At 46.3% G+C, this 15288-nt stretch overlaps 2 protein-coding genes and 1 pseudogene across 2 annotated transcripts; 2 read left to right on the top strand and 1 right to left on the bottom strand.

Moving 5' to 3' along the window:
• Positions 1 to 1983: 1983 nt before the first annotated feature.
• LOC147986168 (uncharacterized) lies at positions 1984 to 3209 on the top strand. The gene is made up of 5 exons (XM_087541902.1): positions 1984 to 2209; positions 2267 to 2414; positions 2500 to 2566; positions 2744 to 2914; positions 3156 to 3209. The coding sequence occupies exons 1-5, from the start codon at positions 1984 to 1986 to the stop codon at positions 3207 to 3209; spliced, it is 666 nt and encodes a 221-aa protein (XP_087398028.1).
• Positions 3210 to 7846: 4637 nt separating this feature from the next.
• LOC125554794 (putative serpin-Z8 pseudogene) lies at positions 7847 to 9558 on the bottom strand (annotated as a pseudogene).
• Positions 9559 to 9776: 218 nt separating this feature from the next.
• LOC125553938 (putative metal-nicotianamine transporter YSL11) lies at positions 9777 to 13525 on the top strand. The gene is made up of 6 exons (XM_048717586.2): positions 9777 to 10344; positions 11240 to 11403; positions 11496 to 11593; positions 11691 to 11825; positions 11928 to 12117; positions 12206 to 13525. The coding sequence occupies exons 1-6, from the start codon at positions 9906 to 9908 to the stop codon at positions 13310 to 13312; spliced, it is 2133 nt and encodes a 710-aa protein (XP_048573543.2). The 5' UTR covers positions 9777 to 9905; the 3' UTR covers positions 13313 to 13525.
• Positions 13526 to 15288: the final 1763 nt, after the last annotated feature.

The following is a 15288-nucleotide window of genomic DNA, read 5'->3' as shown; positions in this document are numbered from 1 at the left end:
GGATGATCGACGTTGAGGTACTTCTGCATCTGAGCACCGCGGATGGCGGACAGCACCGTCTCCCGCCATAGCGCCTGGTTGCCCTTGGTGAGTTTCTCCGAGACGACGTGTGCGAATGGAGAGGATGGGAAGGTACTTGAAGATGTTGCCATGGATGAGCTCAAGAGAGGCTCTGATACCATGTAAAAGGAACTAGTTTGCGGTAAGCGTATGCGTCGTTGGAGGGACGCCTGCGTGTTTATATAGCACAAAGAGTACATGCGGCGGCAGGTTGTTGGAGTCTTGACCCATCCTCCAAGCTATACAAGAGATAGGATCAATATCTTCCTAACAACCTGCCTTGATTACAAGATACACACGCACACAATATCGTGACCTATGTGTCACGTCTAACTATACAAACTAACTATCAAGCCTATCATTTAATACAGCTCTCTCTCTCACTCGCACAAACGAAGATGAAGGAGGGAGCACACTGAATTTTTTAGACGGCGAACGTCATTGCGGCACGAAGGGCGTTTTTTTCCTGGAGCTCGAACTCTGGCTCGGCAACACACCGCGGATCTCCTCAGTCAGTACACACTCGGCCACGCATGCATATAGCCAGGCAAACAAACCATCCATGGTTTTGTGCCACTACCACCACGTATACTAACCAACCCACAACATGCACTACTAGCTAGCTGTACATGCACAGCATAGGACGCGGCAATCATGTAAACTGGTTTTTTTCTCTGGGACAGGCGATTACCAGGGCGACTAGGGTTTTGCCAGGCCGCCGCTGGCCGCTGTCGGGGCGGCGGCGCGTTGGCCGGCGATCATTGTCCCAGACGACGCCCGTGAGGTGTCGTGGCTGGTTTTCTCTGTCTGCTGTGAGCTTCTACCTACGTGGTTCCAGGGCTGCAACAGATTCGTTTTTATCTGTTCCATCGCTAGTTCGGAGGAACATGGCTGGTAAGATCTGACTCTTAAGTTGGATGACTTCTCTACAATCCATCATGGAGTGATTCCGTGTTGGACTGTTCTAGTTTGTGGAGGTTGTTTGTTGAGAAAAGAAAAATGAGGATATTGGCGTGGAACTGCAATGGCCTTGGAAACGCCTCAGCAGTACGTGCGTTGGTGGATGTCCAGCGCAGCTGGGCTCCTGATGTGATGTTCTTATCAGAAACTCATTTAGACAGCTATCCGGCAGAGTGTTTGAGGAAAAGATTGAAGATGGATCAAAAGCTTGTTTGCCCTAGTGATGGAAGAAAAGGTGGATTGTTGATGTTTTGGAAGGAGATTCATATACAGAGGCTAGATCTTGATCCTATGTATATAGATGTTCAAGTCAATGATGGGACCAATCAAACTTGGAGATTAACCGGGATGTATGGTGAATTCCGGTGGGAAGATAAATATAAGACATGGGATCGTATGCGTCAGCTTCATAGTGCCCATGATCTCCCGTGGCTATTGATTGGTGACCTAAATGAGATTAGTACGTTACAAGAGAAGGATGGCGGGAACCCTCGCCCAGTCCAGTATATGAACGCTTTTCAGGAAGCAATAAGGAACTGTGAGTTGCGAGACTTGGGTTACATTGGAGACCCATTCACATGGCGTCGAGGCAGAATTCGTGCGCGACTGGATAGAGGGCTGGTAAATGATGCTTGGGCATCGATCTTCCCCCATACTGCACTGGTAAATATGGAATTAAATCACTCAGACCACCGGCCTCTTCTTGTTGATACAGATTACTATTTCCATGCGAAGGGTGCGACTAATGGTTAGACTAGGACATTCGAAGCAAGATGGCTACGAGAGAGTACGTTCGATGCCGCTGTAACAGAAGCATGGGCGAAGGTAGTAGCTGACCCGAATGCTACGAATATTTATGAGAAACTTAACCTGATGCATGCACAGTTTCATGATTGGGATCAGCGGGTTCTCAAAAAACCTAGAAAGAGACTCCGGAAAGCCCAACGGGATCTCGAAGAAGTCATGGCTAGACCAATGTCTGATGACAATGAAATAAAGAGGAAAGAGTTGGCAGAACTGATTGAATATTTGCTTGAATTGGAAGAAATACAAGTTATGCAAAGGTCCAGAGCTAATTGGTTGAAAGGGGGCGACCGCAATACAGGCTTCTTTCAAGCTTTTGCTTCTGCTAGAAGAAAGAAAAACTTTGTAAAGAAACTAAAAGATGCGGATGGAAATTGGTTGGAAGGTATGCCAGAACTGAACTCTCATGTCCTAGATTATTTTTCTCACCTGTTTACATCAGAGGTGCAGCATACGGATCCTAGTATTCTTCAGAAGGTGCAGCGGAAGGTATCTCAACATATGAATGACTTCTTAATGGCTCTGTACACTGTTGAGGATGTGAGGAAGGCAGTTTTCAGTATTGGGGACCTGGGCCCCGGGTCCGGATGGTTTACATGCAATCTTTTTTAAAAAATATTGGCATATAATTGGTGATGAAATTACTCAGGAGGTTCTTTTGGCTATCAATTCTAGGAAGATTCCGACAGAATGGAATGATACTACCATTGTGATGATTCCAAAAACTGATGCACCTGAGCTGGTAACTCAATTTCGACCCATCAGTCTCTGTAATGTGCTTTACAAAATTATTTCCAAAATGCTGGCTTTACGACTGAAGGTTATTTTGCCTGAGATAATTTCCCCTACACAAAGTGCCTTCGTTCCCGGGAGGATGATCACTGATAATATATTAATTGCTTATGAATGTGTGCATAAGATTAAGAACAAGAGGGCTGGTCAGACAGGACTGTGTGCTGTTAAACTTGACATGCACAAAGCTTATGATAGGGTGGAATGGTCCTTCTTACATGATATGATGTTAACATTGGGATTCCATGAGCAATGGATTGAAATAATGATGGCTTGTGCCAGTTCTGTCAGATACAAGGTGAGGTTTAACTCTCAAGAGACAGACACGTTTACCCCTACCAGGGGCATTAGACAAGGGGATCCACTTTCTCCCTATCTATTCCTTCTCTATGCGGAAGGGCTTTCTAGTTTATTGCAGTATGAAGAAGAATCTGGTGGCATAGAGGGAGTTAGAGTGTGCAAAAATGCACCATCAGTATCACACCTTTTATTTGCTGATGATTCTCTAATTCTTATGAAAGCAGATGTTTTAAATGCAGCTTCCTTACAGCATGTTCTGGAGACCTAATGTCAGAGTTCAGGGCAATTGGTGAGTCTGTCCAAATCTAGTGTATTCTTCAGTCCAAATACTCCTGCTGTATCCAGAACTGAAGTGTGTGAATAGCTACATATTGACACTGAAGCATTGTCTGATAAATATCTGGGCCTTCCAGCATTGGTAGGGGCTGATAGAAGTGACTGTTTCAGGCACTTCATTGAGAAGATTAAAGAAAGATTAATGGGATGGATGGAGAAACAACTGTCTACTGGTGGTAAAGAGATTTTACTAAAATTAGTGGCACAAGCGATCCATGTGTTTGCCATGTCTGTGTTCGGTATCCCTAAAGGAATTTGCAAGGAAATAACCGACTTAATTTCCCAGTTCTGGTGGGGTGATGATGAGGAACATAAGAGGATGCATTGGTACTCTTGGTGGAAACTGTGCTATCCTAAAGCCAAGGGAGGAATGGGCTTCAGAGATTTATATTCCTTCAACTTAGCATTGTTATCAAAGCAGTGCTGGAGGATTATTACAAACCCCGACTCATTATGCGCTAGAATTCTAAAAGCGAAGTACTTCCCTAATAGCAGCCTTTTACAGGCAACCCTTAAAAATGGTGCTTCCTTTACATGGCAAAGTATTATGAAGGGACTAGAAACCTTCAAGTTGGGGTACGTATGGAGGATTGGTACAGGAGAAAATGTTCATATATGGAGAGATCCCTGGATTCTAGCAAGTCCGGATAGGAAGGTCATTACAGCAAGGGGACACACAATCCTATCTACAGTTGATGAACTCATCGATCCTAATACAAACACATGGGATGAAGATTTGATTAGATCCATCTTTAACCCTGTTGATACAAGGAGAATACTTCAAATTCCATTGAGCTATGACGCTTTTGATGATTTTATCGCTTGGCATCTTGACCGAAAGGGTATATTCTCAGTCAGATCAGCATACCGGGTGCAATGGACTCAAACTTTTCAGGGAAATGCAAATGTGATGGAGAGGCCGAGTGGGTCCACTTCTCCGGCGGTGTGGAGTGCATTGTGGAAGCTGAACATCCCACGGAAAATACAAATTTTCTGCTGGCGCGCGTTACATGGAATTATGCCCTTAAAATCCATACTCTGTAACCGGCACGTGGGTTCGATGGGAGCATGCCCAATTTGTCATCGGGGTGCAGAGGATGTGCGGCATCTGCTGTTTGAGTGCACTCATGCAAGGGATTTATGGAGTCGGCTGGGTGTTCTGGACAGAGTGGACGAGGCAAGGAGAGTAGACCGGTCTGGATCGGTCATTTTGAAACATATCCTTCTTGCACCAGATAGTCCAGCTCTCATTAAACCGAATCTGGATGTTAAACAAATCATAGCAGTGGGTGGTTGGTATCTTTGGTGGATCCGAAGACAACACACACATGATGGGACTCCTCCTACTCCCATGAGGTGGTCAATGTCTGTTCTGGCAATTGCTAATAATTATCATGTTGCTAATTGTAAGAGTGCGGTCGTAGTACAACGATGGAAAAAACCAGACCCAAAGTATGTCAAGCTCAACGTTGATGCCTCATTCCATCCTGATGTTGGAGAAGGGGCAACAGCGGCGGTGATTCGGGATGCTAAAGGAAATTTTCTAGCTGCACAATGCAAATTCATTTCATATGCAGCAGATGTGGTTAATGTGGAGGCAATGGCAATGCGAGATGGACTGGCGCTTGCTAATTCCTTAGGTATGCCGCGGGTGGAAGCGGAATCGGACTCTACGATTGTTGTTGATGCGTGTGTGGGACACACAACATGGTGGGATGCAAATTCGGCAATATTCGCAGAATGTGTGGATATTTCCTCTTCTATTGGGAAAGTCGTCTTTAAACATTGTTATCGTGAATGTAACAAAGCAGCGCATGTGCTAGCTAACTATTCTTATTGTAATAAGATTACTAGTAGTTGGACGAACGAGCCTCCTGGCTTGTTATTCTCAAAATTGCTGGACGATATAATCCCTGTTTAATTCAATAAAGCTAGTCATGATGGCCTTCCCTCAAAAAAAAGCTAGCTGTACATGCACGTATGACCCGGCCACCCTAACCGGCCACTAACTCACGGCCGGCTAATCAGCTACTCCCTCCGTCCGTGAATAAATGTACATCTAGTTTTTATCCCAAGTTGCAAACATAATTTGGAATTTCATAGAAGCGGGCATAGCTAGGGGTGAACCATGAGAAGTTAGAGCAATTAATGGGTAGGTGTCGTAAACATCCTGAGTGTATCACGGCGTTGAAGCAGAAGAAAGTTTTAAGATTTTGAATATAAAAGAGTAGTAGCACATATGACATCAAATTGGTACTCCCTCCTTCCATCTATATAGGGCCTAATGTGTTTTTCTAGACCTCATTTGACTTTTGACAAGATTAATAGTATATGAGATGCATAATGTAAAAATTATATCATTGGAAACTCCTTTCACATACGAATTTGGTGATATGCTTTGTGTAAGTTGCATGTCATATATTATTGCTTTATTTGGTCAAAGTTAGTCTCAAAAAATGTATTAGGCCCTATATAAATGGAAGAAGGAAGTACACTATGAAACTACAATTCAAAACTAATCTAGTAATACTAATTTAGTGTCATAAATGCTGTCACTTTCTCTATAAAATTGATCAAAGTTTTAAAACTTTGACTTAAGATAAAATCTAGATGTACACCTATTCACGGACGAAAGGGAGTGACAACTAACGCATGCGCTAATAGTCAAGATTATGGCTAACAAGGGAAGCGCTGGCTATGGGCGACTACGGCTGGTCGGCTGGCTATGCGCGTGCGGTGTGAAGGGGCGAGGGAGTTGGCGGCGCTGGCCGACCACGCCGAGGTATCTTCAACTTCCCTCCAGCGCCAGGCAGTGCCTCCAGAAGCTCCCGCCCAAGAATTACCTTTTCCTAAAACCCACGACTATTTTTTCTATGAGGTTGAATATTTCAAGCTCCCGTCATTGGATTTGGATTCAGATGTTTCTTCGCTCTCAAGTTTAATACCCCAGACAGTAGGCACTATGTCCATGTTATACCTCATCAACTCAAAAATATAGATGATATGATTGAGAGCTGGAAAATGGCATCACAGCGGACAATGCCCAAGAATTGCCTGGATTAGCAACATATAATGTCCATATATTCCTGCTTGTTCAGTAAGTTCAGGTGTAGACTTAATATTTATAATATAGACTGTAATGGAGTTGACAATATGCAAAGAAAAATATATAGATGATATGACTGAGAACTGGAAAGTGGCATCACAGCCTACAATGTTTAACAAGTGGATAAGGGACTATACAGCACTAAGAAGCAGCAACAACTATATGCTTAGATAAACAGCGGTACTGAACCCAAATTTCTTTCATTTTCTTTTTTATTTTTTCAACTCTTTTTTTGTGTGATATAATTCTTTTTCTACCCCAAAAAATTATTTGCTTCCTTTTTATCAATGCGAATCATGTCAATTTCTAATTAGTTTGATTTGCTTTTCCATTAAGAGATTCTTTGATGCAAACTATGTTACTCTCTCCATCCCACAATATAAGACCCTTTTTTTTCAAGGATACGTCAAGCAGACGTATCACGATCATAGATAGAAGATGCCAAGATGGCGGGTTTTTACAACGTTACAACAGAACCCACGGCTGCACGAGCCCGAGACCGCATGCTAACTACTCGCTACCACGGCACGAGCCCGAGCCCGAGATCGTTTTTTTATCTTTACTCATTGAGACACCATTCTTCAATAATACACGCCCTTCCACTGTGTTCTGTTCGACTGGTTCTTGGTCTGTGATCTCTGAAACTAGGATGAGAAACCTAAACAATCAGCTGCACACTTTGGACATTCCTATGATCTCTGAAACGACTGTGAGCAACTACTCCTATATGTTATCTGTTTCCTCTCAGTTGAGCCTGCCTGGTTGTTCTGATGCGATGGAAGTGGACTCTGCTGTCTCCCGTAAACACCGTCAAACTAAAGTTCGACGTAGCAACAGGGCGACTAGATATATATGGGATTCAATGCCCCCTCAAGGCCTCAATGGCAGATACTAAGAAGAAAATCTCCCATGTTAAGCCTAGGAGGGTGCCTGGTTTGCCATGCTCTGAACTCCAGCTGAGCCTGTGTCTGTTGTTACCTCCTCGACTGCTAGAGGTTTTGCAGCACCTGGGCGTCAATGAGTGCGGTATTCCAGCTGAAGAATTGTCTGGCGCAAAACTCCTGAAGGTTCCTCGTGGCAATGCCAGTGGCGACAGTGCGTTTCAGTAGAAGTGTCTGCTCTCCTGTCTTTTGTTTTGAGGTGTGTCTGAACCTTCGTTTTAATTCCTGAACTGCTATCAAGTCGTCTATTTTATAGAACATCCTATGTTGGAATGTGCGTGCGTCGGTTGAACTCGGAAAATAAATGTTTGGCTTTGCGTAACAAGATAGATCTAAACAAACTGGATAAAATTTAAACAAACATGATCGATTTCATTCAAGTTCGGACATAATTACATAAAAAGGTCGATATATCGACCGTTTAACTAAAAACTTAAAAAAGTAAACCCTATACCGGACGACCACCTCATAGGCGTTGCCGTCCTGCCCTACCGCACTACCATCGTCGTCATCCCTCTAGCGGCGGAAGGGTGCCGGAGGGCCGCGACAGCCTTGTCCGACTGTCTGCCGCTCACGTGTCCATGGTGACCGATCAGTCACACGGGACGTTTACATAGTTTTAATAGTTGACATGTTTTTGGATTCATCATTGCACGAATATCGTAATCAGGGCCATGTCGATAGAGAATTAGTGAAATGGTTTCTTCTATCTGCACTTTCGTAAAATTTTGAGCAAAACATAGGATATGAACACTTCAAAATTTATCCAAAAGGATGACTGTTGCACGCACAACTTCTCTTGAAATTAAATTACACAGACGAATAAAGAAAAATTCCATGGCTTGTAAACTAGCATGAAACTAGTATGAGACAATGTTATTCCTCCTCTACGTGGGCCAAGCCGAAACAGAATCAGGCGTCGTCCTTGATTGACCTAGCTCTCGATGGAGGGGTCAAGGACATGCCCTGCAAAGACAACTGCGCCGGTTGTCTCCTCCACTATTAAGTACGCAAACGGATGGTCGGCTACAAAATCTACTCGAGGAGGTGGCGGACGCATGAAATTAACACCACCGAATAACATCTCATCTATGGACACAGCCGCGGCTATGGTGCCTTCCTCGTTTACCTCGATGACCGCCTTGTGGATTACGTCGTTCAAGACCAATGGCAAGCCAGATTCATCGTCCTCCACCATGTCAGACAAATCGGCTTGATCACTGAACGCCAACTGAAGCCCCAGCTTCTTGAGGATGTCGACGACGCTGCCATGGAAGGACAGCTTGAACTTGGGCACCCGGAACTCCCTAACATCGATCTTCTCCTCCGGCAGGTGCTTTTCCAGGAAGTCGGCAGGCTGGGATGCTATCATGTCAACCAGGCCCGGCAAGCCGTCGAGGGCATCCGGAAGGAAGATGCACATAGAAAACCGTGCGCACATGTTACCGTAAGAGGGAGCGGGACGCCCGGGCGGAGTTAGATTAGCTTGCGTCTGGTACCGGAGTGTGAGCACCTTGAACCCTTGGTGCACGGCGATGAACTGGGGCTCCCAACTCTGCATGAAGGGCACGTCGACGGCGCGGCCGTCGAGCCGGTGGAAAAGCTTGCTCTCGGTATCCCTCTTGCAGAAGGGCTCTTGCCACTTCCCCTTGAAGTATATGGCGTTGCCGAGCACGACGCGGGTGAGCGGCGTCACTGATTCCGGGCCGAGGACGCCGCCGATCAGGTTCTGCGTCGCCCGCGCGGCCCACTCGTTGATCTGGCCGCGTGCTCCCTCCGGGTCGTTCTGGAAGTCGACGGTGCTGGCCTCGGCCTTGTACGTGCTCAGGACGGCGTGGCGGTAGGCTGGCTTCAGGGCGCAAGTGAGGTCGCTCCACACGCCGCACGCGAACGCGATGCGCGGCCCGCCGGAGCCAGACTGGTCTCTGAGCGCTTGCTCCGCCACGAGGGAGACGAACACCTCGAGCGCGGCGCGAGACGGCGCGCCGAGGACGCCGAGGATCTCGTCCAGGGTGGCGCCCCGGGCGCCCGCGGCCAGGAGCGCGACCGCGGCGTAGATGGACAGCGGCGAGAACACCAGGTTGCTCTCCGAGTTCTCCTCGGCCAGGCGCCTCGCGAGGCCGGCAGCCAGCGCCGCCAGGCCGCCGGACTCCGACGGCCCTACTTCGAGTTCCATCGCTGGCTCTCCGGGCAGACAGACAAAATCGCCTCGATCGAGAAACAAGAATCGCGGTTCTTTTCCGTGATGGGTTGGAGATTGCTACTAGTAATCGGGTTCTTTATGTATCGGCTTGATTTGATGAAGAAAAGAAAACGGAACTTGGTAGGTTTTGTTCGAGAGTTCGTTCCGGTTTCTGTTCACTCACGAGATAGAATTTTGAAGGAGGCCGTGGGGCGTCGTATCGTGCCAGCATCGGATACCTCTTCCGATAAAAAAGGCAGGGCACAGTTGTATTCCGGTTCCAATAGGAAGGCCGGTAAACCCCCGCAACAGAACGGAACACGGCTGGCATCGAGATCTCAACGGCCTTCCATATATACGCGGACGCCCCGCCACCCCGTGGAACCATAAACAGTCGTACGTACCCCGAGAAGATCGAGAAGCCATGGCGACGGACGCCACCGCAGCCGCGGCAGCAGCAGCGGCGGCCGCAGCCCAGGACGCCGACGCGGTGGAGACGGGCAACCTCCTCCGGCGCCGCAACGTCAGGAGCAATGACGACGGGGAGGCGGAGGAGGAGGCATCCGTGGAGCGGGCGTTCTTGGAGAAGCCGGTGCCGACGTGGCGGGAGCAGCTGACGGTGCGCGCCTTCGTGGTGGGGTTCCTCGTCGCCGTCATGTTCAGCATCATCGTGATGAAGCTCGGCCTCACCACCGGCATCATCCCGTCGCTCAACGTCTCGGCCAGCCTCCTCGGCTTCTTCCTCGTCCGCCTCTGGACGTCGGCCATCGAGAGGATGGGGTTCCTCAAGCAGCCCTTCACGCGCCAGGAGAACACCGTCATCCAGACCTGCGTCGTCTCCGCCTACGGCATCGCCTTCAGCGGTAAAAACCTGAACTAGCTTCCCGCCCGTCTTTTGTTCCTTCCGTTTCCGCGCCCTCGATAGGAAGATTGGTGCGTCTGCTCTTCTTTTTTGGGCTTGTAGGAAGCCATGCTATTTTTGCTTGATTTAGCTAATTCAACCACACCGGAAAAATAGCACATCTTGATCTGCTTTTTTATAAAAATATAATAATAATAATCTAAGTTTCATGTGGTTTATGCTATATGCTACCGTCGTAGATGAATATTTTGGCTCTGCTTCCTGACGCCAAAAATAGATTTAGGTTTGTGGCTTTTGCCATTGCATGAAGATTTCTGCAAAGGAAACTGGCAATTCCAAAATTTTGGAATAACGAACCACAATATAACCATTTAGTCCGGCTAGTACTATTGTTCTTCCTTTTTTTGTGATTATAAAGAACATGAGCACACATACACACTTATGGTGAGTACTAGCAGGGTTTCTGATTCAATACTGATCAAGAGACACCCACCATAGATGTATTTATGCTACTCTATCCGTCCCAAAATAAGTGCCGCGGCTAAATCAGTTACATTATTTTAGGTCAGAGAGAGTAGATTTTATATGAAGATTTTACTTTAATTCTGCCATTACGCACAAAATTCGTCTAAGGAAAAATACAATGTCATAATGTTGGAATGTTGACCCACAAAATAATCAGTACTTGTTATCTAATTCAATGCACTTGTTTTCCCAGCGTTTATGCTAGATCACGTTTGAAGTTTTTTTTTTTTTTGATGCTCTTCCTGACGCCACGGCTGATTTAGTTTGCTCATTGCATGGAATTTTTTATGCAAAATAAAAATTGCTACTGTTAATATGTTTGAAATACTGTAGGCCATGTTCTGATTCAATATTAATTCGAATTTGAACAGGTGGGTTTGGCAGTTACCTGTTTGCTCTGAGCGAGACCATAGCTAAGCAAGCAACAGAGGCTAACGATGCTCTGAACATCAAGAATCCCCATCTCGGATGGATAATAGGATTCCTGTTCCTCGTCAGCTTTGTCGGGCTTTTTGCGCTAGTGCCCATGAGAAAGGTAGAAGCTCCACTTCCCCAATACTTTCTTCATATACACAGTATATTAAAAAAATACTTGCCGCGGTTGCCAACTGGAATACTTGGTTGCAGACTATGATTGTGGACTACAAGCTGACATATCCGAGTGGCACCGCAACTGCTTACCTTATCAATGGATTCCACACACCCCAGGGCGCCGAGCTTGCAAAGTGAGTAACATGCATTTCTATCCACCTTGCTGGTTGTTTCTACAATATGTACAAGCCACAAGAAGTATTGACTGACAGAATGCCTGGCCTATTTCAGGAAGCAAGTTCGTACATTGGGTAAGTACTTCTCGATGAGCTTCGTTTGGGCCTTCTTCCAATGGTTCTACACTGCTGGGAATGACTGTGGATTCAGTTCCTTCCCATCACTTGGCCTTGAAGCTTACAAGAACAGGTTAGCATCATCTTGGTTTCAGCATCAGCTACAATTGTTATGAATCATATATATCCTTATGCCATACGTGTGTCCTCAAATTCTACTATTTGCATCAACCAGGTTCTATTTTGATTTCTCGGCTACTTACGTTGGTGTGGGAATGATCTGCCCCTACATTGTCAATGTATCTCTTCTGATTGGAGGCGTCTTGTCGTGGGGCATAATGTGGCCACTCATAAGCAGCAAGAAAGGAAGTTGGTATCCTGACTCTCTTCCAGAGAGCAGTCTACATGGACTGCAGGCTTACAGGGTACTTGGCTTTTTTGACACAGGCTGCCACGTTTTGCTTTTACAACCACATGTAACTGTTGAGAACTAATAACATCTTAACATCGCAGGTGTTCATAACCATAGCAGTAATCCTTGGGGACGGCCTGTATAACTTCCTGAAGGTATTTGGCAAAACAGTGAAGGCTTTCTACGAGATGTATAAGGAGAAGAAATCGAAATCACTTCCTGTCTCTAACAACGGAATTCCTGTCGCTGCCGTGGAAGCTGAGTCTTTTGATGACAAACGCCGCAATGAACTATTCCTGAAGGATCAAATTCCCAAGAGAGTTGCAATTGGGGGTTATGTCATTATTGCAGCAATAACGACTGGTTGCCTTCCGCTCATCATCCCACAGCTCAAGTGGTACCACATTTTGGTTGCATATGTCTTTGCGCCTATCCTGGCCTTCTGCAATGCCTATGGATGTGGCCTGACCGACTGGTCCCTGGCCAGCACCTATGGTAAGCTTGGGATCTTTGTGTTCGGTGCTTGGGCAGGCGCTTCGCACGGTGGCGTGCTCGTCGGGCTGGCCGCTTGCGGTGTGATGATGAACATTGTGGGAACAGCTGCTGACCTGATGCAAGACTTCAAAACCGGGTACTTGACTTTAGCCTCACCAAGGTCCATGTTCATCAGCCAGGTGGCAGGCACTGCCATGGGCTGTGTTATCGCCCCCTGCGTCTTCTGGCTCTTCTACAAGTCCTTCGACATTGGCGTCAGCGATAGCGCTTACCCAGCACCTTATGCCATCATGTACCGCAACATGGCGATCCTGGGTGTCGATGGCCTGTCCGTTCTCCCGAAGAACTGCCTCATGCTATGCTACATTTTCTTTGCTGCTGCATTCGCCGTCAATCTCCTGAAAGACTGTGTGCCCGCGAAGGTGGCGAAGTTCGTCCCGATCCCCATGGCGGTCGCGATCCCGTTCTACCTTGGACCATACTTCGCCATGGACATGTGCATCGGCAGTGTGATACTCTTTTGCTGGGAATGGATGAACAAGGCTGAGGCGCAGGCGTTCGCACCGGCAGTTGCATCTGGCTTGATGTGCGGCGACGGGATCTGGGCCCTGCCGCAGGCCTTTCTTTCTCTTGCCAACGTGAACCCTCCAATCTGCATGAAGTTCTTGTCAAGGGCCACCAATGCCAAAGTGGATGCATTCCTCGGGAACTAGTCATAGCTGTTGAAATGGTGTTAGATTGTTTTGTTATATGAGGTCGAGTAGTGATAGCTTGTCTAAATACTGTTAGAATACTTTCTTTTGATAAGCACAATCGGTTGTGTATCAAGATATCTGGTCCAGGCTACTATGTAATGTATTTTTTTATTAGTTTGCTTCTAGAAGTATCTCATGGTGTAAACAATTCACCGCTTTATAATACTGCAAATTGTCTTATCTCTAGTCTTGTTGATTAAGTTCAGAGTTTCAGCTATGTGAACAAGAGCACTTGCAGAGTTGCAGTTCGAGGCCATTCTAAACAGAATACGGTGCATATTTGGAAAGGCGCATCGGCACGGAGTAAAGGCAGGATGAACATACTTGCTTGCTCTCGAGCTAGAGCTCTGCCCTTTCTCCCCACGCCTTTGCTTCCCCGCATCCCCTTTGAGCCTCTGCTTCCCCACATCCGCCACAACTGCAAGTCGTGAGCGGCGACGGAGCGCTGGAATCAGCCTCGAAACCAGTGGGGAATCTATCGGCTCGGCTGGGAGCGGTTGCGTCTGCGTCCCTCACGGCGCTGATGCATTATGGCGGTCGACCGGCCGCCGGCAGCCGCTGGCCCTGGCCTGAGCGGAGCCGATCTGTTTCTTCGTTGGGCAAGTGTCCTTTTTTTTAAGAACTTGCTTGGGTAAGTTATCTCTAAGAAACACACGTAACTTTATTCATACTCATGGTAATTACAGGTACACAGATTTTAACCTAATATCCGAAAAACATGAAGTAACTCCTACGACTAAGAATTACAATAAAATCTCTTGAAAACACCTTATTCGTGGTATCAATTTCTGCTCGAAGAAATACTTCAAAGACTTAGGTAAAGAGGTTGCAATTGAATTGGATCAATGATGTTGTCACTATGTCACCCGCACGAACATTATCAATAATGGTTTTGAAAGCGCCTTGAGTCGCCCATCCAAAAAGATGGGAAGCCTTAATCGATGAACATACTTGGGTCGGGGATGATCCCTTAAAAATGCAGGTCGTCGAATCAGTATATCTTCATGTGGTGTCGATAAAGATTTCACCTTCACAAAGAATCAAACCAAAAAAAAACCTTGACACAACAATATAAACTTATCAGGTCCGAATAATCAAAACTGCGAAGACAAAAAACTCTCTAATCTCATGATACCACCAAAAAAGATGAGAGAAAATTTATTCTCAGAAACTATGATGATCACTAGACGTTGACGACAAACATAGAGGTCTTGAAGATCCGAATAGGGATGGCAATGGGTACCCATTACCCGCATACCCTGCGGGTAAAAACCCTATTAAAGCATGGGTATGGGTCAAAAGGATACCCATGGGTACATAAATAGGAAAATTTCATACCCATCGGGTATAGTGGGTATGGGTATGATTTAGTATAACCCATACCCATGTACCCATATACCCGCATATATTCTGACAAATAGACCTTATATATTATTATCCACATATTAAACATAATATATGTACATAAATCCGACAACCCTAACAAGACCTCATCATGCATTCATGTTAGGCCGCCGCACCACAGTAGCTAGCCCACGAACGAGTATGTGTTGATGTCTTGATGTGTTGTTGTTTATAAATTATTATTAATATTATAAGTTGTTGTTTATGACTATATAATGCTCAAATTGGTGTGTTGCAAATCTGGGTAATTTTACCCGCGGGTAACCACTTACCCTGATGGGTGACAGGTATGGGAAAAAATTGTATCCATCAACGGGTATGGGTACAGGTGATGGGTAAGGTTTGGGATGATGGGTAAGGGTATGGGATGGCTCCACCCGTACCCAAATCCTGCGGGTGCCATCCCTAGATCCGAAGACCCCCCACTTCTCAGTGCCAATATGACAACCAAAGGCAAAGGGACCTAAATTTCTCACATGACAGCGGCTCAAATAGTAGGCTAACAGACGCCTTGGGGGAAGGCGAGCTCC

The sequence above is a fragment of the Triticum urartu genome, chromosome 2A (genome assembly GCF_056163025.1).
Source record: "Triticum urartu cultivar PI428250 chromosome 2A, HENAU_Tu73, whole genome shotgun sequence".
Lineage (NCBI taxonomy): Eukaryota > Viridiplantae > Streptophyta > Magnoliopsida > Poales > Poaceae > Triticum > Triticum urartu.
This window is presented reverse-complemented; position numbering and strand designations above follow the sequence as displayed.